At 43.2% G+C, this 21,117-nt stretch overlaps 1 protein-coding gene across 2 annotated transcripts in view; it reads left to right on the top strand.

Annotated features, from left to right (window-relative positions):
- FBP2 (fructose-bisphosphatase 2) overlaps positions 1-20,914 on the top strand; it is a 31,265-nt gene extending 10,351 nt beyond the window's left edge. The window contains exons 4-7 of one of the 2 annotated variants that reach the window (XM_002920318.4): positions 8,660-8,800; positions 11,170-11,307; positions 17,325-17,444; positions 20,514-20,914. In XM_002920318.4, coding sequence (XP_002920364.1) covers positions 8,660-8,800; positions 11,170-11,307; positions 17,325-17,444; positions 20,514-20,708 — 594 coding nt within the window. In that variant the 3' untranslated portion in view covers positions 20,709-20,914. The remainder of the gene's footprint in view (positions 1-8,659; positions 8,801-11,169; positions 11,308-17,324; positions 17,445-20,513) is intronic. The other variant, XM_011226334.3, reaches the window with a different exon arrangement.
- Positions 20,915-21,117: the final 203 nt, after the last annotated feature.

Below are 21,117 nucleotides of genomic sequence, written 5' to 3'. Positions count from 1 at the left end.
TTTTGTTCATCAGAAGACAAAATTAAGAGAGTGGAAAGGTAACTACAGACTGGCAGAAAAGATTTTCAAGACATATTTCTAGCAAGGCACTCCTATGCAGAATAAATAAAGAACTTCTACAAATGAATTTAAAAAATACTGTCAACCTAATCAAAGGGATAGGCAAAGACTTCAACAGGCACTTCACTAAAGTGATTTTTTTTTTTTTACCACCACCGGTTAATATAAGCACGAGAGAGATGCTCAACATCATTGGTCTTCAGGGAAATGGAATTTAAAACAACGAGACATTCATCCCCACGAGAATGGCTAAAATGAAAAGTGCATACCAAGTGTCGATGAAGAAACTGAAATTGTTGCACATTGCTGGTGGGAGTAAAAAATAACACAAACGCTTTGGAAAGTTGGGACGGCACCTGCTGATGATAAGCATAGAGTCATACGTGATGGTCCAACAAGTCCACTCCTGGTACGCACCCAAGATAAGTGAGTGCTCGTGTCTTCCCAAAGACGTGCAACAAATGATTCATAATAGCCCCTGACTGGAAAATAAAGCCCAAGTGTGTGTCAACATGAGAATGGATAAATAAACCGTGATACATCCATACAACAGAAAACTACCTAACAATGAAAACGAACAGAAAACTGCTGTGTGCAAAAACACAGATCAAACAGCAAAGACATGATGTTGTGAAATATAAGCCAGATTCAAAAGAACACCTGCTTCGTGAGTTCATTTATATGAGGTTCCAAAACAGGCAAAGATGATTAGCCTTCGATATCCACATGATCAAGGGCAGGGTAGACGTTACCTTTGAGGGAGGTGATAATATTGAGGAGGGCAAAAGAGTCTGCTAGGTTGTTAGTGATGTTCTGTAAACGGATCTTGGCAGTTACATGTGTATGTACCACACATGTGTGCAGACTTACTGAACTGCACAGCTTGGGCCTGTGTGCTTTGCTATGTGAAGTTATACCTCAATAAAAAGAAAAATGGTCTACTTTTCCATACCCTCTCCCACCAAACACAGGGAGCCTTTGCAATGCCATTAACTTCACTGGTAAGTGGCCATAGGACGCATCCCTTCTGTTATACGTGACAGATTTAAATATTTTCTTGGTGTAGGAAGAAATAAAAAGCCCAGAGAAAGAAAGATAGCACCAAATCGTTTGCAAACCACTCTGAGATTTTCTGGAGAGTGTCACAGCCATAGAGATGACTAATGTGAAGTAGATTTTTGAAGTCTCAAAACCAGGAAAATAATGAAATTTTCTTTTTTCCATGTACTGAAATAAATTACAGATGGATTAATGAATTTTGTGGAGAGATGGGCAATGAAACTAGAAATAAAATATAGAAGTCTGGCCTTGTCCTGATGTAGGAGAAATTCTATCTAACCATAAATACAAGAGATGAAAATAATATGGGCTGTAGTGAATAATTTTAATTATCAAAAAATTGCACTGTGAAAGAAAAGGCCACTGTAAATAAAATTAAAAGGCAGATGGCACTGGAGGAAAATGAATGTAACACACATAAAGCATTACTGTCTCTCAGATGTAAGAAGGTATTAAAATAAACAACCAAGTAGGCAAATACCCTTAGAGAAAAATCCACAGAGACACGAAATGGGCAACTTGCAAAATAAGATTTAAAAATGGACAAGAAGGCTATGAAGTTTACATTGCTAACTATAAAGAAGGGAAATTAAAACAAAAGAAATGTAATTTTTTTCCAGCCATCAAATTGGCCAAGTTGAAAAGTTAGTGCTCTCTTATGTTCATCAGATTGAATTAAAGCAAATGCTTTGGGGCACCTGGGTGGTTGGTTGGTGAAGTGTCTGATTCTTGATTTTGGCTCAGGTCATGAGCGCTGAGCATGGAGCCTGCTGAAGATTCTTTCTCTTCCTCTCCCTCTGCCCCTCCCCCCACCCACTGGCGTGTGCTCTCTCTCTCTCTCCCCCCTCCCAAAAAAAGCAAATGCTTTTATCACTTATAGTAAAGCTATAAGTTCATACAATCTTTCTGAGGGCCAAATTTTCAATATGTATCAACCAGTCTTCTACCCAGTAATTTCATTATTTGGAATTTCTCTTGGGAAAATAATCAGAGAAACACAGATTCTTTCAGTAGATTGTTCATCTCAGAGTTGTTTTGGTATTTTAAAAAAATTAGAAGGCATCAAAAGAAAAATGAGGAAATACTATAAACACGTCTATGCACATGAATCTGATGACTTAGATGAAGTCGAGCGATGCCTCAAAAAGCACACTCTGTTAAGAGGATGAACACACAAGCTACAAAATGAGAGAAGATATTTGAAAACCAGTCTGACAAAGGCCTCCTATCTAGAACGTAAAATCACTCTCAGAACTCAGTAGTAAAAAGCTCTGTGAACAACGCAATTAGTCCATGAGACATTAAGAGACATGTTACCAAACAGGTGAAAATAAGTTTGTTGGCAAATAAGCGCTTAAAAAGATGTTCAGCATCACTAGCCATTAGGGAAATGCAAAGTGAGACCACGATGAGACATCACTACACACCTAATAGAACCCCTAAAAGACAAAATACCAAATGCTGGCAAGGATGCAGAGAAATGATGTCACTCATGTGCTATTAGTGGAAATGTAAAATGACACGTCTACTTGAGAAAAAATTTAACAGTTTCTTCATTTGTCCCAGAGAAATGAAGACTTATGTCCACACAAAAACCTGCATGTGATTGTTTGGGACAGTTTTATTTGTAACAGCCCACAACTGGAAATAACCCAGACGTCCTACAATAGGTGATAACATCTCTACCACGGGGAACCATCCAGCAATAAAGTGGGATAAACTATCCATACTCATAACAATCTCGATGAATCTCAAGGGTATCGTGCTGAATGAAAAAAAAACAATTTCAAAAGTTCACAAGCTTTATGATCCCATTTACGTAACCTTCTCTAAAAAACATACTTGTGCAGGGCGCCTGGGCGGTTCAGTCTGCTGAGCATCTAACTCTTGCTTTTGGCTCAGGTAGTGATCTCATGGGTTGTGGGATCGAGCCCCACATCTGGCTCTGTGATCAGCAGGGAGTCTGCTTGAAAGATTCTCTTCCTCTGTCCCTCCCCCTGCCCTTTCCCCCATGCTCTTTCTCTCTCTAATAATAAATAAGCAAATCTTAAAAAAAAAAAAAAAGACATACTTGTACAGCTGGAGAAAGATCAGTGGTTGCCAGGGGTTAGGGATGGCGGGGTGGGAAGGAGGATAGGCATGATCATAAAGGAGTAGCGTGAGGGAGATTTCTCTGTCTGATGGGATAGTTCTGTATCTTTATGTGGTGTCTACACATGTGATAAAATGGCACAGAGTGACACACAGACTTAATACCAATGTCAGTTTCCTGGTTTTGATACTGTACTATATAGTAAAATATATGCAATGTAACTACCGAGGGAAATTGGGTGAAAGATACATGGGATCTCTATACTACCTGTGCAACTTCCTGTGAATCTATCATTATTTTAAAACAAAAAGTTAAAGAATTTCAGGACAAATCTAAATTTTAAAGAAGAGGTTGATTAAATTTGGGAATGCCTGTGCAATAGCCTGCCCAGCCTGCTCCTGAAAAAGTAGGCGTGCTTGCTTTAGATACATATATGCACGTGTGTGAACTGGCATGTGTATTTGCACGTGTCCGTCAACTGAATGCAGTCACCATGGGCCAGATTGCACCTCATGGTAGGAAAACAGGCATGAACAAAACAGTTGGCACCTGCCACCGTGCAGCGTACAGTCTATTTAGGAGGCAGACGTTAAACACAGTAATGAAGGTGTGTTTGGAGCTTCCGACGAGAAGAACCGAGTACTTAGAAGACCAACCATGAGGCCAGGGAAGGCATCCAAGGGGAAAGTGATGTTTCACCTGGGCCTTGAAGGTTAACTATGAGTTCTTCAGGCAGAGGATGTGAGGAGAAAGGAGCTGACCATTCCGGCTAGAGAGAAGGTCATAGAGTCTTGGAGCTCAGATACAGAGGGAAATGCTCAAGAAGAGAAAAGAAGCTCAGTATTGGGTACTAGCGTGACTGGGGTTAGTGACTGAGTGTAGGGCATGGCATGGGTGAGGGCAAGGAGGGTGGTCAGGGAAAGGGAGGGGCAGGTGACCCTCAGGTTTCTACTGGGCGAATGACTGCCATTTGCTGAGACAGGAAGCACTGGGAGCAGAGCAAGGATTTTGGGGGGTGAGATGGGGCAAACAAATTCCATCTTCAGTTTGAGGTATCTGTGGGATACCTGACAAGGGTTGTCTGGTGGGTGGGTGACTCTGAGGCTGGGCTCTCAAGGGAGATGAACATGGAGGTCTGGGAGTCATCAGCAGGTGTATAGGGCTTTGAGATCGCCAGGCATTGGGTGAGATGGCCAAGGAGTGGTTGTGGGTGAGATCGCCAAGAAGTGTGTAGACTGAGAAGAGAGCTTTATTGGTCAGGGCTCTGGTTGTAAATGGCAGGAGTGGGTTAGGAAACTTTAAGGCAGGAATATGGCCAGCCTCAGGGAAGGCTGGGACCAGAAAAGAGTCTCTTATCTTGACTTCCTGCCGCATGGCCACTTCACTCCTTCCTCTCTCTGTGAACCAACAAAAGTTGGTAGAAGAAAGGTGTCATCCCACAGCTCATAAGTTAACATAAACCAGAGTGTTCTAGCCCCAAATCTGGATTTCTGGAGCAGACTCTGATTGGGCCAGGTTGGGTCAGGCATTTATCCCAGTCCTCATTAAATTTGTTTGTCTCACAGCAACTCAGAGTACCCACTTTGGAGAGGGTAGCAGTTAAGAAAGTCCATTTTGCACTGGTTAGATACCCTGAGGGTGGGGAGGAACCAGGAGGAGCACCTATGTTTAAGGGGTCAGAAGAGTAGGAGGTGGCAAAAGCAAGTAAGAAGGCAAAGCTAGAGAGTCAGAAAGAAGGTCATGAAAGGTTCCTGGACCCAATTCCAACGTGGGAGTGAGGTGGGGCCCCCACATAGCACAAAGCAATTCTCAGACACTGGCAGGTGTCCAAGAATTCAACTCATTTCTGACACTATCTACCCGGAGATAGCATCAGATTCCAGGAGTGAAGGGCTCAGTACTACAAGGCAACCCCAGGCTATTATCTGTATTTCTGACCAACCTGCTATAGATTGGAAATCCTAATGATCCCCTTCTTTGGCAACTCAGTTCAGATGCCAGTCACAAGCCCTGTTGTTATCTGTGCTTATTAGGGACTGGCTAGAAATCAGAGGTTCCCAAGACCCCCCTCCTCAGGTTTGATTAATTTGCTAGAGCAGCTCACAGAACTCAGAGAAACATGATGCTAGATCACCAGTTTATTATTAAAGGATATAACTCAGGAATAGCCAGATGGAAGAGATACCTTGGGTAGGGTATGGGGAAAGGGTGTAGAGCATCCCTGCTCTCTCTAGGCACACCACTTTCCCTGAAACTCTGGGTGTTCACCAGTCCAGAAGCTCTTCAAACTCTGGGCTTTTCAGGTTTATGGAGGCTTCATTATATAGGCTTGATTGATTAAGTCATTGGCCACCGGCAGTAGATTCAATCTCCAACCCTTTCACTCCTCCAGGAGGTCAGGGGGTGGGACTGAAAGTTCCAACCTCCTAATCACAGGAGTTGGTTCTCCTGGCAACAAGCCATCCTCCTTCCATGCTGTCTAAAAGCCATCCGTCAGCATGACAAAGACATTTTATCACTCTGAACACTTGGGGAAGTCTGAGGGTTTTGGAAGCTGTGAGCCAGGAACTGTGGGTGAAAACTAAATACATATGAGAAATGCATTTTGGTCATCTGAATGCACAAATAGATATTTCTTATAAATCACAGTATCAGAGGTCAGAAAAGAGGGAGGTGGACAGAAGCTCAGGAGAGACCCATGTCAAGATGAAGACAGTAGCTAAGGGACCCAACATTGCCCAAAGGTAGGGTAAGGAGGACTGGACAGTGTGCTCCCCCTAGATGGTAGATGGGGTCATATCTGGCAGCCTGCAGTGGGGGCAGGAGGAAAGATAGCTAGTAGACACAGACATTCTAGACGCCAGGATCTAGATGAAGACGGAGATAGGGCAATGGCTAGAGGGAAGTCTTGTGATCTAGAAAGTATTTTTTCTTATTTCTTTAGGCCAGAGAGTTCCACCTGTTATTAGAAGCCAGTGAAGCCAGTGGGGAAGGAGTGGTTCTCTTCAAGCCCCAGCACAGAGCCCAGAGGCCATGGAGAGGGTGCTAGGCTGCGTGGGGGCTGCAGGACCACAGCTCAGAGGAAGGGCAGCCTCTGGTCAGAGAGAAATCAGCAGGACAGAGGCTCTGGTTTCATACACAGAAAATGTGGCCCTTCTGGTGACCGAATGAAGCTGTTTCAGAAGCTTCAATGGTGAAGACTAAAGATTTTAGTAAAAAATCTTCTTCTTAGGAGCTCATGCTTTAGAGCTGTGGTTCAAGCTAGCATGCCTCAGAATCACCTGGAAGCTTTCTGGAGGCCCAGAGTTTCCAACTCCATAGGCCTGGTTGGGGGAGCAGGGGAGGATGAATATTTGTCCTTCTAACAAGATCCCAGGGGACACTGATGCTGCTGGTCCACTTTGAGAGTCTGCTCCAGGGCCTGTTTCTCAGAATCTGTATGTGGCCAGGAATTAGAAATAAGGCCAATTTATTGAACCCATCCAAGTCAAATAAAAATGTAATTAGTTGCAAAAACAAAGCTATTAGAAACAATGCAAGATTGTAAAAATAAAGAAAAATTATTAGAGAGAACATGACACTTTTAAAGAAGGGTAAGGTTTGCTTTACAGTGAAGATATTATTCACAAAGGGCAGACTGGCCCCATATTCAGTGACAGTGCTGAGAAGGATGCTGGCTTAGCCTTGGGAGATGTGGGTCCACCTCAGTTTTGTCACTCACTGGTTTCAAAATCTGTGGGTACCTCTCCTGACCTCCATCCCATCAGTTTTAAGTGAGGGTTAGGGAGACTCTCCATTCTTTCACAAAGCATGATGATGTGAAAGTACTTTGAAAAAGATAAAACCCTATATAAATACAAATTACTATTTTTAGTAATTTTAGAAGTCATTCTTCAGGAGAATTAATTAGCATAATTGACATATTTTTAACATGTGTGTAATATTCTGGCTCAATATTATTGTTCTGATTCCTATTTACATAATCACCAGTGTGTCTTCATAATTTTAAAGGTATTCCCTTCACCTCCACCACTTTGCAATTCTCTGGAGTTTTCTGCTCAGCAGGGAATCTCCAGGCGATATTTCTGGACTGGCCTTTTAGCCAAAATCCACCGGCGTCTAGAGAACAGAGCATCTAACTAAACAAGAGGTAGCAGTGCTGGAAAACAGAGAGTGGGGACTCGAATGGCTCAGAAGCAGCGAGGCCAACAGTTTGTATTTAACCCTTGCACACCGAGCTCCACACTCGTTGGGTATGACAGGCTACGGGAAAGTGAGTTTGGAGCTGCACTTGTCACATTCGTCATAGCTATTTGTCATGGTCTGTGGAGCTGAATCCATCTGGATCTTCTGATTTGAAAAGAGTTGATTGGAGTCTGCCCATTCACCTCTCCTTCCGAGCTCCTGTCACATCTGCCATCCACAGTGATTTTAGGGTCCAGAGCGAGCCCCAGTGCTTGTCCAGAATTCTCCCCTATCCTCGAAGGCTTTGCTGTGAAGTCAGAACCCCAGAAGAAGGTCGGGGAAAGAACAGAGAATGCCTCTTCTCCTCCCCCCACCCCAACTCAGCTCCTCACAGCTGAGCCTAGAAGTTTGCTACTTGTTTTTCCAAATCAATCAGATTTGATTCACTTACCTTTTAGAGCACAAGAGGTGGGGAGGGAAGGAACCTTTGAGAGGTATTGGGGAAAGTGGGCTATAAAGTGGACTCTCAACTGCAGAACCCCTCTATCGAGAGCAATCTCTGTTCCTTCCTCAGTATCCCCACCTGTCCTGTCTCCCTGAATTCCCATTCACATCTGCACTGCTGCCATGGCAAAGGGCAAAACTTCCTCAAGAAAATGTTCAGAACTGTAGACATGGGCTCAGGATGGGGGCATGGGGGTGTAGGTGGGGGGCAGGCAAGGGCAAGACCATCCAGGTGCAGCACATGGAACAGGGAAGAGCCCTGGGCCAGGCTGCCAGGGCTTGACTCCAGCTCTGAGGCTTCTTGGTGTCAGGTGAGTTATCCAGACTTTCAGGCTCTGAGTGTTGCATCTACACAAGGGAGATGATAAAGATATTTCCCTCAGAGGGCTGTTGAGTACATACAGTGAAATACGGCACAAGCTCAAGCTGAATGACTTTGGTTGTTGTAACAGTTAAGGAGCATGGCTTATAATTTTTAAGAGGTGCTCTAGTTTTAGCATCTTGGGGTGCTTTTTGGGCAGGATGCAGACGAATGTGTTCAGAAACCAGGGATAAGTCCAAGAACGGCCTCTGCAATGGCTCAGCTAAGAACCATTTGTTACCATGGCAACGTATTCCCTCCAGAGGCATTTGCTTCAGCTCAAAATTCTGAGGACTGCACTTTCTTCAGTGGTTCAAGGAGATCTGAAGCCCAGGCCTCTGGCAAAGGGTTCTGTCCAGAGACAATAACACCCCGTGTTTCTCTTTTCTCTTCCACAGACCTCAGAGGATGAGCCTTCTGAAAAGGATGCTCTGCAGCCAGGCCGAAATATCGTGGCTGCGGGCTATGCCCTCTATGGTAGTGCAACCCTGGTGGCTCTTTCCACTGGGCAAGGAGTGGACCTCTTCATGCTCGACCCAGTAGGTACCCAATAAGGTAGTATCAGTACTTAGGACTCCAGGCATCTCTGTGCTTTAATTCCAGTTGGCTGGGGTAATTTTATGGTCATTCTTAATATTTGCTTTTGGGACAAGAGAGTCTAGTTGGGGAATCAACACCAACATCAGAAAACACTAATGACCTGTGTCCAATGGAGGGCATTCGAAGTGTTCTGTGGGGTCTGTCGTATCAACTCAGGCTCTTCCCCTAAGGAGTTTGTAATCCAAAAATGCTTTCAACCTCTTTGGCTTATGGAAATACAATAATTAAAAAAAAAACAACCTAATGTTGCCAATGTCTAGACAGAAACACGAATTTTTTAGAGTAGCAACATTCAATAGAACTTTCTGTGACCATGCATACGTTCTGTAATCTGTGCTGTCCAATACGGTACCCACTTCATGTGGTTATTGAACACTTGCAATGTGGTTAGCATGACTAAGAAATTCAGTTTTAAAACTTTATCTCATTTTAATTAACTTAAATTGCCACACGTGACTAGTGGCTACACTATTGGAGAGCATGGGTTTGTGGGACTGACGCTAAAGTAGACGTTCTTCCCAATTAAATAAAGGATGTTACCATATTAATGGTAAAGCTCAGGACACAGGCTGGAAATGGGCAGGTCTTGAGGACTGGGATGCAGGAGTCCCAGGAACGAGCTTGCAGACCATGGCCAATCTGGTCTGTGCACTACCCCTAATTCTGTGTCTCTCACTCAGGTTTCAGTTGCCAGGGAGGAGTATCTAATTGGCCAATCTAAGTCAAATGCCTGACCCTGGGCTGGAGGAGGCTCAGCTTAGTCCTCCTAGACTGGCATCCAATGGGAAGATTTACTTCCTCAAGGGGAGTTAGGCTGCTTCTAGGAAGTGTTACTCCACACTGGGCTGTCCACAGTAGGTTAAAGCTCATGAGCCAGAGACTATCAGGAGCTTGCCTATAATAAAAAGAAGTTGGGTTTTCTGAACAGGGATGGATGTGCTCTAGAACAGGAGTAGAGTGTTATGCTAGGAGGCAGTCGGCATGGACTTACTCTATAGCAAGTGGGCTTTTGCTTGATCATCTCAGGAGCATTCAAGAAAGAGAGGGTCAGTTCTGGCCTTGGCGGTGGGTATAATTAATGATTGTGTATCAATAATTTTTTTTAAAGATTTTATTTATTTATTCGACAGAGATAGAGACAGCCAGCGAGAGAGGGAACACAAGCAGGTGAGTGGGAGAGGAAGAAGCAGGCTCATAGCGTAGGAGCCTGATGTGGGGCTCGATCCCACAACGCTGGGATCACGCCCTGAGCCGAAGGCAGACGCTTAACCGCTGTGCCACCCAGGCGCCCCTGTGTATCAATAATTTTTATCTAGGAAGTGGGAAGATTAAAGTGAAGGTAGAGATTCATTGGTAAAGAAGAAGTCATCACTCACATACAGCAGAAGGGAGAGATGGTTGTTACTTTTGTGGTTGCTGAGTATTCTCATCGCTGTTTTATTTCAGACATGGTCTGCACGGTCTTGCCTCTTTATATTCTGGGAATATAAATTCCTATGTTTATTAGGAACCTTCTAGCCTAGCTGCCAGCTGTGAGCTGTCATCCTGGGGGATTTCACTTTCCTAGTCTTTGAAGTTCATTAAAACTGATTACATTTCCAAGCCTGGTTTTCCTCCTGTGACTTAGAGAGACAGCCAGCCTTTCAAGGTGATGCCCGCAGCCAGCTAATCACATCCACAAGCACTCAGATGAATGGGTACCTGAGGGATGTCCTGCAGAGTAACCATGGTGGGGGCAGTGGGCACAATTTTATTAATAATTCTGAGGATCTCTTTCATTTTTAACCTTTTTATTCCTTATGTCAAGTGAATACAGTTTCTGATTGCAGGGATTTCCTCATTTCCTTGTATAAGAGTCACTGGGATACTGGGAATTTTTCATGGTTTCTAAGACTGAGTCATTAAAATAAATGGACTACAGAGTAGTAGGGGAACCACATCCCCCACCTTTATGATGAATCCCATCCATGAAACTTCTTTCTCTCATTGTCGATGGCCCAAATCTTCCTGGAAACATTAGGAATGAGGAAACAACTAGGGATGAGAACTTGGGGCATTAATACTTTGAGGTTCCCTATAAATGAGTAACCTGGCAGGCAGTAAAAACTACCAAAGAAACTTTCTCTCTTTCCTTTGAGTTATGTCATCTCTTGCTAGGGCACCGCTGGAGATTCAGAAGGACGTGGCACAGCCAGGCTCTTCGAGCAGGCCCACACCTTCCAATGCTCTCTGATTGTTGGGGAGTGTGCAGTTGGCTTCTGTTTCCTGGTATCTCTCTTCTTCCAGGTGTTTCTTTTCATCTTTCTAGGCTCTCGGTGAATTTATCCTGGTGGAAAAGGATGTCAAGATAAAACAGAAAGGAAAGATTTACAGTCTCAATGAGGGCTATGCCAAGTATTTTGATGCGGCCACCTCAGAATATGTGCAGAGAAAGAAATTTCCTGAGGTGAGTGAAGAAAGCCTAAGGCAGCAGTGAGAATGCTGCCTCAGGGGGTCCCTGTTTGGGTGGCGGCTTTGGGGGCCTGACCGAAAGAGGCTGATGCCACTGTTCATGGCTCTGATCAGTATGAGAAGGGCAGACTCTGCTTTTCTTCATAAACGAATAACATCTTTTACGGCTAAAAGTTACCTACTCAAGATAATACCCCCTACTTTAGTTTTTCTAGGAGACCTTGTTTATGAAGAAGACAGACCACATTTTCAAAATTCAGAGTCCAGGGCAGAAGCTGTCAGGTCATTTGCTTGCTGAGCTACCCTCTATATAGATTCTGGTCACTCACTTATATTTAGAGTAATTATATTTGGAAGTCCCATTCATATGCCCTAATATCAAGGCCTTGTGTTTAACCCAAGCTTTAGGATGTTCTTTGTCTCTCAATGGGATTACCAAGTTCTGGACTTCATACGTCTATTAATGCAACCCAAATAATCCGTTCAGTATGTTCACCATACTAAGAGAGCTTTTAAGACAGGTGTGGAAGCAAAGTCAAAGAATTTCCAGATCAAGTGTGTAAAGTCTGTTCTAAATTGGAAGAGGAATGCAAGGTTGTTTACAAGTGGGACCATCTCTCACCAAATTCTGGGAGATGTCATAAGAGAGGACATTTATCCTGTGGTGGAAAGGCAGTGGTGTAGTGTGCTAGCTTGGCTGTCCCTGGAAGTCCTCATGAGCTCCAAGGAAAAGGAGCTCATGATTCCATGGGACCAAGAGGCAGTCAGTCAACAGGATTCCAGGACTTGCCTTTGTGACCTGAAGCTGAAACTATAGAGAACTTCCTACTTTCTTTCATTTGTTTTTTAAGCGAAGTTCTCAAAAGTGCAGTTTCCTGTACCTCTCCTTTATAGGGTTGTATTTTGCTATCATGCACAAACCCATCCAATGTCTTGGGGGCAAAAGTCACAGGATGTGGATTGCAAGGTTAATAAACTCAAAATTATTTACATGCTTCCGATCTTGGAGATGTTTCATGGTGGCTCCCATTCTAAGCTAAAAAGTGCCTCCTCTGGAGCCCATAAAAGAAGATATTTATGTTACCACTAAAAGATAAAAGTCCTACACAAAAAATACCATAAATTTCTTTGAAGGAGAGGTTTCAAATGAGAAAAAAGACATCAGTCCATGAATGACCGACAGCTGGTGAACAGGCTGACCGGACAAGGACCCCTTGTAAATCTTACCACAGGCTGAGCTCCCAAATGGAAAACCACGCAAAGGGCATGATTATGCTAGTCAGGGAAGAAACACGAATCCCTTGCCCTCTCAGTAAAACTGGAACTCTTAGAAGATATTTAAGATCTTTCTCAATTCCATTTTAACTTTTTCTCTTCCCAAGTAATGCTCTCTGCTCTTTAAAAAAAAAAAGTTTCTTTTGCATCCTTTCTCACAAGCCAGCTTAAATAGTTTGACTACAGCTAGAAGAAAGACACTAGGTTCTAAGGTGAACCTACCTGTTGTAATTTTACAAAATGGAGTAAATGCCTTAAAAGGATCTACACAGTTTCCCAAGAGATGTCCCAGGAGTAAGAAAGGTCCATTAGGCCAGTGGTTCTGAAGAATTTTTGACTGTGACCATTAGTAACAAATGCATTTAATGTCTAATTCAGAGCACATGTGTGCAAGCACGCACGCACCCCCGTGCACATGCACACAAGCACGCACGCACCCCCGTGCACATGCACACAAGCACGCATGCACACACGCGCACATGCGCACACACCGAAACAAAAGAAAACTGCCTTCCTGGCTACTGTGCTGTAAGATATTTTTTCACTCTTTACTTTTCTATTCAATTCAATTCTGTTCTTTCTTTTTTTTTTTAAAGATTTTATTTATTTATTCGACAGAGATAGAGACAGTCAGCGAGAGAGGGAACACAAGCAGGGGGAGTGGGAGAGGAAGAAGCAGGCTCATAGCAGAGGAGCCTGATGTGGGGCTCGATCCCACAATGCCGGGATCACGCCCTGAGCCGAAGGCAGACGCTTAACCGCTGTGCCACCCAGGCGCCCCAATTCTGTTCTGTTCTGATCTGATTTGGTCTGTTCTGTTCCGTTCCATTCCATTTGTTTAGATTGCATTTCATTAAAAAAAAAAAAACATGTTTAGTAATGATGCATTAAATGGATTTTATGACCTATTAATGGATTTCCATCCACACTTGAAAAAGCACTGCACTGGGCAGCTTCCTAGACATTTCACTAGATCATAAAAATAATCTACAAATTCAGAAGGGAGATACTGAGACAAAAGTAAAATAAAGGGGAATGTATGCATAACATACAGAACAGGTTAACGTCACTTGGGTAGCCCGTAGATGGCCTGTTATTGCACCCAGTATGCTGAACGGGTGGGACTCGTGCAGTAGGACCTAAACAACAGGTTATTCTGATCTCCTCCTCACTCTGTCACAGTTGTTCAGGAGTAGTCCCTTTTAGAAAATAGAAAGTCAGTGTTCACTTGTCATGGAAATGGTAGACTACTGAGCCCAATATATTAATCAGTATTTCAATACTGCTTCAAAGAGGAGACCCTTCTCAACAGCAAAGGAAGGCACATATTCCCCAACATAAGGCAAGTCTCCGGAATCTTCCAGTTGCTTTTTAACATGGAACTCTAGATTTAATATGCATCTGCCCCTAGCATAAAAGGAGTTGTTTTGTCTCTAGGAGATTTTGGTTTTCTTGCTTGCTTTTTACATAAAATCCCTTACAATTTCCATAAATTGAAGACTGGGGATTAGTTGGTTTTGGCCCAGAAAGTTCATTATACAGGTAACAGTAGGAAACCAGTGTGAATGCTTGATGATTTCCTCAGGCAACGCTTGAGAGTTGGGGCGGGGTGGGGGGAGTGAGGGAATGGGGGTGGGGATGGGACTTTCTTCTTGATGTAAAAACAATGATGATTTTGACGGAAGTGTTGAATGGTCTTGGCGTGTCCAGTTCTAACTAATAAGACAACAGAGATAAAATGAAACCCTAAGCTACTTTCTAGAATTTCCACCTATAGAAACAAAAAGGAATTTTGACTTTGGACAAATGGGGATACCCTCAACAGAGTGGTGGGCATCCTCCTGGCTATGGTTGAGGTTTGCAGTGATTCCTTAGAAAGATTAAGAGGAAATTAGGGAAAATAATCTGAGCCCCCTTCCCTTAGCAATTCTCTGAGAAGAGAGAAGGGCAGAGATGAAAGCGGGAGAGGCTGGCCTGGTGGATATTGGCATGAAAATGTTGCTTTCTTTTATTAAGTACTTTTAACTCTTTTTAAATAAAGAAAGGTCCAAAGAAGATGACAATAAATAGTCCTAATATTTCCACTTGATTGAAACTAGTTTCTTTTCTTGTTAACAAAATTTAAAAAGCAATATATCTCCAAAGTTAAACATAGAATTACCATATGACCCAGCAATTCCACTCCTCAGTTTACACCTCAAATAATTGAAAATGATATATTCAGTAAAAACTTGCACACAGATGTTCATAGCAGCATTATTCACAATAACAAAAGGTGGGAACAACTCAGTCCATCAACTGATGAGCAGATGAATAAAAGGTGGTACATCCAGACAAGGGAGTATCATTCAGCCAGAAAAAGGAATGAAGTACTGATCTATACCACCACATGGATGATTTCAAAACCATTTATGCTAAGTGGAAAAAGCTAGTTGCAAAGATTAGGTCAATGTGTAGAGACATAAGGCAGATTAGTGGTTGCCAGGGTCTGGGGGAAGGGAGGATGGAGACTACTTAATGGATATAGGGTTTTCCTTTGGGCAATGGAAATGTTCTGTAATCAGATAAAGGTTGTGGTTGCACCACATTGTGAATGTACTAAATGCCACTGGATTGCATATTTTAAAACTGTTAATTTTATCTGATGTAAATTTTACTTCAATTTTAAAATGTAATCTAAGATTAGGAAATGTAAAACATACAGAAATATACAAAATTAAAAGTGAAAGGCTCCCCCCTCCCTTGCCCCCAGCCAAGTTGCTCTTTGCAGGGATGACCACTGCCAAGTGTTGCTTTTATTCTTTGAGCTGGGATGGCGGGAGGGATTATGCACATTCATCTCCATGTCTACCCCACCACCCTTCTAGAACATCAGGTCGAGCACATTAGTCTCACCTGATTTTCTTCTTCATGATTTGGAGATTGACACAGCTGCAATGGAGATCCCAAACGTGTATACTCGTGACCTTTTGCAAATATATCCGTAGGGCACGTGTCTTACTAAAGTTGCTGGGTCAAAGGGTGTGAGCATTTCACATGCTGTTGTTACCAAATACTCTTCCAGAAAAGTTGCATCAGTTTACACTCTCCAGCATCATATGGAAGAGTACCCATTTCCCTGTGTTCTTGCCAGTGTGAGATATGGTGAATCTTTTAACATTTTGTCCCTTTGACGGTAAAAAGGTGAACCTTGTGACTTGATTTGTACCTGGTTAATTATGGTTTATGTTGTACAGCTTCCTTGTATTTATTGAGCACCTACTTTTGTCTTAGTAAATTGCCTATTTCTATCCTTAGCGAATATTTAATTAGTATTATTTATCTTTTTCTTGTTGCCTGTATAAGCACTTAGTAAATGAAGAAAGCTAGCCTTTGTCTGTTATTCATGTTAGAAATATGTGTAGACTTTCAGCTTTTGACCCTATGGAGGCGTTTACAGTTTTGCGTTATATTTATTTTTCTTTATATCTAATGGGTGTGGTGTACCAAATCATAAATTAATGTACTCATGTTTTCCTCTCCTGTGCTGTCCAATACAATAGCTACTAGCCACATGTGGCTATTTCAGTTTTAATTAATTGCTGGTAAATAACATGTAAATCATTCTATTTTTTCTATACTTGTCTCGTTACCAGAGATCAACAGTCACACGTGGTCAGTGGCTGCTGAGTGGGACACTGGTGATAAAAAGTGTTTTCATCACCACAGAGAATTTCACTGGACAGCCTTGTTCTAAATTATTTGTAATTCTCTCCTTTGAACTCTATCTTGAAATAATTTGGCTGTAAAGAGTGAGGTAGGGATCCTACACACCTCTTCTCTGAGCAGCTAGCGCAGTGCTGTTTGCTCACTAATAGTCCTCTCCTACGCTGTTTGAAATGTCCTATTCAGCTTAAATGAAATTCTCGTCTATCTTTAGGCCCAGGACTAGGCTCTATTCTGATCTGCTGGTCAGTGTTTGCATTTCTTCTTTGCATATGTAAATATTGTTATTTCACTGTATTCTCTTAGATTTGGTAGAGATACTCTTTTCCTTGTTCTTCATTTTCACAAATGTTCCTGTTTTCTTTGCCAGGAAATTTTAATACCATTTCTTTCAAGTTTCTTCCCCCAAAAGTCTGTTGATATTTTCTAAGAGTTTTATAGTCTTGGCTCTAAATGTGTAAGCCTTCCATCTACTTTGGGTTAATCTGTCACGTGGTGTAAGGTAAGTTTGTAGTCTATTTTTAAAATGGGGTTATTCATCTTTTTTATCATAAAATTGTAAGTTCATTTATTTTTATTCATTTATGTATGCTAGTCTCCCCCTTTAGTTGGTAAGTTCTATGGGGCAGAGACTGTCTTCCTGTTTGTGGCATCCTCAGGGCCCAGCCTGGTGCCAGGCGTAAGATGCTGAAAAATTATTTATTGAGCTGAATTTACACATGATCTGTGAACAGTACTAGTCATGTTGTTAACTAGGAGAGTAATTGGCAGGTTTTGCATTCCACCTAATATTCAGGGTTTGGGATCACCTACAGTGCCTGCTTTTATTGTAATTCAAATCTTTGTGTGTGTGTGTGTGACTATCTCTTGCTTGTCTAATCCAAGCCTAAACGCTACCCAGGTCTCCTTCTTTCCTTAGAAGACTTTAATAGTTACTTTCCTTTGCTTTGCAAACCTCCTAAGGCAGGAAACGCGGGTAAGGTAGAATCTAATCCAGGTGAGCATCTTGTCTCTTCTCTCTCTGCCTTCTAGGATGGCAGTGCTCCCTATGGGGCCAGGTACGTGGGCTCTATGGTGGCCGACGTGCACCGCACCCTGGTCTATGGAGGGATCTTCCTGTACCCAGCGAACCAGAAAAGTCCTAAGGGCAAGGTAATTCTCATTTGTCCTCTGGCTGTATCGGTCAGTAAGCCAGTTGGAGTTCCCTTTCTCTCCATGCGTGCTTTTTGGCTACTGCTCTTTCCTTTTCACATCTGTTTGGGAGTGGGCAGGTGGAAGAGAAAAGAGGTGTATTTCCCATTAATGAATTTTGAAGCTGTGGTAGAAGCTGAAGTTGTTATTGGCAATTTTCACTGGCCTTCGCGTTCCCTGGCCTCATGCCCGTCATTCACCATGAGTCAGCTGTGTTCATCTATCGCTTAATACGTGCTATGGCTGACTTGTAGCTTCAGCACCACCTGGTTCTGGATGATAGACCCTCTGGAATCTAGTGGAAGGTATGGATCCACTTCCCAGGGGAAAAAATGCTTATAAACATACACATTGCATAAGTTTTTAGGGGGCTCATAGATGACCTGAAGTCTACCCATGAGTCCTCTAGAGAGTTCCCAAACTCCAGAATAAGAACTTCTGGTCAAAACTTATTTAATACTTCTGGAAAGGTAGCTCCTGGGTGATCTTACTGCAACTTTATGGCACAAACCCAGAAATACTTGTATGATCAGATGGGAATCTTAGGATCCAAATGCATCTATCTTGAATAGACCCTCCCATGGAAATGTGTCTGATTTTTTAGCCGGTCACAGAAATCGTAGGTAAGTAGACAAATCAAAACAAAGATCTACTGTATTCTCAGACACACCAACAACTGGCCACATGCATATTTGTCTCCCGGGGTGTGCAATTTGAGTTATTGGAATGCCAGATTCAAAGCCATGATAAGAAATCTAAAAGCACATGAGACCAGAGGGAAAACTTTTAATATGCAGATTGGGTGTCAGGAATTTCTCTTCATGTGAGTGTTGAGCTCAAGTATATTATAACCTTCAGAAGTAAGAATCACAGCCACGTCTGCATGACACGTGCTTAAATGAGATCTAGAAAATGAGGGAATGCTTACATAGAACCACTCTTGCTGTCCACTAAGTGCCAACACAGAAAACATTTGGCTATTTCTTTCTGATTGTCAAAATGATTTACAATGAGTCCGAAAATATGCACATGTACGTACAGAGACATTTCCATAAGCACATGTAATTCCGTGTATAGATCTATATTCATAGCACCGTCACCACCATCCCTATTGAAAGTACCATTGGTTCCTGACCTCTGTGTTTTAGCTTTTGTGGTCTCTGTGAGCACATTGGTGTGTGTTTTGGCGGTGGGGTAGATGCGTATGCCTTTTCTGCTGTGTGTGCTTTTCTCTGTATATCTGTTTAGATTTTAATTGCAGCAAAAAAGTAGATCACATGGACTGCAGGTCAAAGCATCATGAAGACCTGTACATTGTGTTTTAAGGTGAATTTACTACAAGGGCAACTTTAGGAGAAGGGCAGCCTTGGCTCAAAGACAAACTTTGTGCGAGGGTGTTGCGTTTTCTTCTTCTTCTTTTAAGTATCTGAATCAACATGGTACAAACAAAGGCTACTTGGTTACAATCTGAGACTTTGTCTGACACCCCAAGTCCCTCATCCTCAAGCACCCAGAGCCAGGAAAAGGGGAAGAAAGAGCCGAGTTCTAGAAGCTAACAGGTAGCTGTCCAGGACCAGTTGGCCGCCAGTGTCCCTCCTGTGGATGACCAGGGACAAAGCTAGCAGATCCAAGTGTGTCCATACCCACCGGGGCTTCTTTGCACCCTGCCAGGACACCCACTACTCCAAGAGCTGGAGGGCAGTGTATACTGTTTTACCAAAATGGCAGTAAATGGCCCCCTGGAGTCTTAACTTACTCTATCCTGAATGCCTGGCTCTCTAACCTAGACCAGAGATATTTTGCTTCTCACCATGAAATAACAATGATTCAAAAATCAGCACAAGATATGATTGCTTCTCAAAGTAGTTTCAGTGGATTTGAGAAAAACAATGGGAAAGAAAAGGCTGCAGAAAGCTGGCTCAACGACTTTGTAAGCTGACAGAAAGGAACATGTTTTCTTTTTAAATACAGATTTTCACCTATCGGGAAGGAAGAAGATAGTATGATACTGAGTTAGAACATGCAGTTAGACTGTCACCCTGAATCTAATGTGATATGTGTGTGTGTCTGGTTGGGGTGGGGGTGGGGAGGAGGGAGTCACATCATATTCACAGAAATAGGCCTACAAAAGGCATTGGGTCCAGCTCATTTCAATTCAATTCCCCAAGGACTCACTGGATGCAGGGTAGACACCTGCTAGATCCATAGTGCCTATTAGAAAAAGAAGTCCTTCCTCAGGATAGGCTCAGCCCTGGGTCCACGGGCACACATTGGAAAGCAAGGTACAGGCTGACTTTACCCTCCCAACCCCGCCCATTTCTGCCTTCTACTTGGAGCCCTTGGGCAAGGGACCCAGTAGCCTTGTTTGGACACTTTCCTTGTGTCAGACATTACTGGGAAGGTAGATGCCACAATGACCAACCCAGATAGACTCCGTCCCTGCCCTCAAGGGTGAGTGTGTAAGAAGAAAGGCAATGGGAAACAAACCTCAATGTGACAAATAAAGAAAGAGGGATGTGAAGGATGCTATGGGAGTGCAAGCAGTAGAGGGTAACTCAGTCTTGGGGGCCAAGAGAAAAGGCCATTTAAACCCCAGCAAACTACCTAGTCGAGTTGACACTTGAGATGTGAGGATCTTCCACTTGATCCCGAACACTGAGGCCACCTAATACTCTCTAGGTGACCTTCCATCTCATCCAAGTTGGACTCCTCCCTAGCCATAAGGCCTCACATACAGAGGCTCCTGACCAGGCCTCAGCATCAGTTTGCCTCGCTGCTGAACGAACAGCAAACAAGTATCTAGATCTCATACTCCCAAGGGAGGAGGCAGGTCTCTCATAAACACAAAGGTCACAAGACAGGTAGAGACTGACCAGCAGTGCCCCAAAGTCATGGAAATGAACCCAGTGTATTCATGCTAACAAGACACAGAAGTTCAGCTCCTGGAATTCCCCATCAAGCTCTAGGGGTGCGCTTCAGGATTTTTGGCCACTTGCAGAGCTTGTCCACCTGACTGTCTTTCTCCCACAGCTCCGGCTCCTGTACGAGTGCAATCCTGTGGCCTATATCATAGAGCAGGCTGGAGGCCTGGCGACCACAGGCACCCAGCCTGTGCTGGATGTGATGCCGGAGTCCATTCACCAACGCGTCCCCCTCATTCTGGGGTCCCCAGATGATGTAAAGGAATACCTCTCCTGTGTACAGAAAAGCCAGGAAGGCAGGTAGTGGGTTTCACCCTGAACACTGCCTTTTTTTTTTTCTTGTCCCTTCTATTAAGGGCCCTAAATAAAGGATCATTGTAAATAGTGGTGATGAGTAACAAAAGGCAAAGCCCTCCTGAATCATCTCCAGAAGAGCAGCAGCCAAGTGCTCTTCACAGCTGTAGAAGCCAGAGGCAGTTCTGTGCTCAGTGTGAAGGGCTCAAAATAAAAACCCATATGTGAAAAGAACAGCTTTGATCTGTCTTCTCTCAAGAATAGCAGCTAATAGGTTTAGAGTTCCAAGTCTGTCAGCCAGGGAATCGGCAGCTACGAATTTGTGGGCAAAAAGTCTAGAGATTAGTTAAGAATTTGTTTGGTTGGCTTAAAATTTGAACCTAGTGGGGACTGGTTCCAAGATGGCAGAGTGTTAGGGG

Source organism: Ailuropoda melanoleuca, chromosome 17 (assembly GCF_002007445.2).
Source record: "Ailuropoda melanoleuca isolate Jingjing chromosome 17, ASM200744v2, whole genome shotgun sequence".
Lineage (NCBI taxonomy): Eukaryota > Metazoa > Chordata > Mammalia > Carnivora > Ursidae > Ailuropoda > Ailuropoda melanoleuca.
This window is presented reverse-complemented; position numbering and strand designations above follow the sequence as displayed.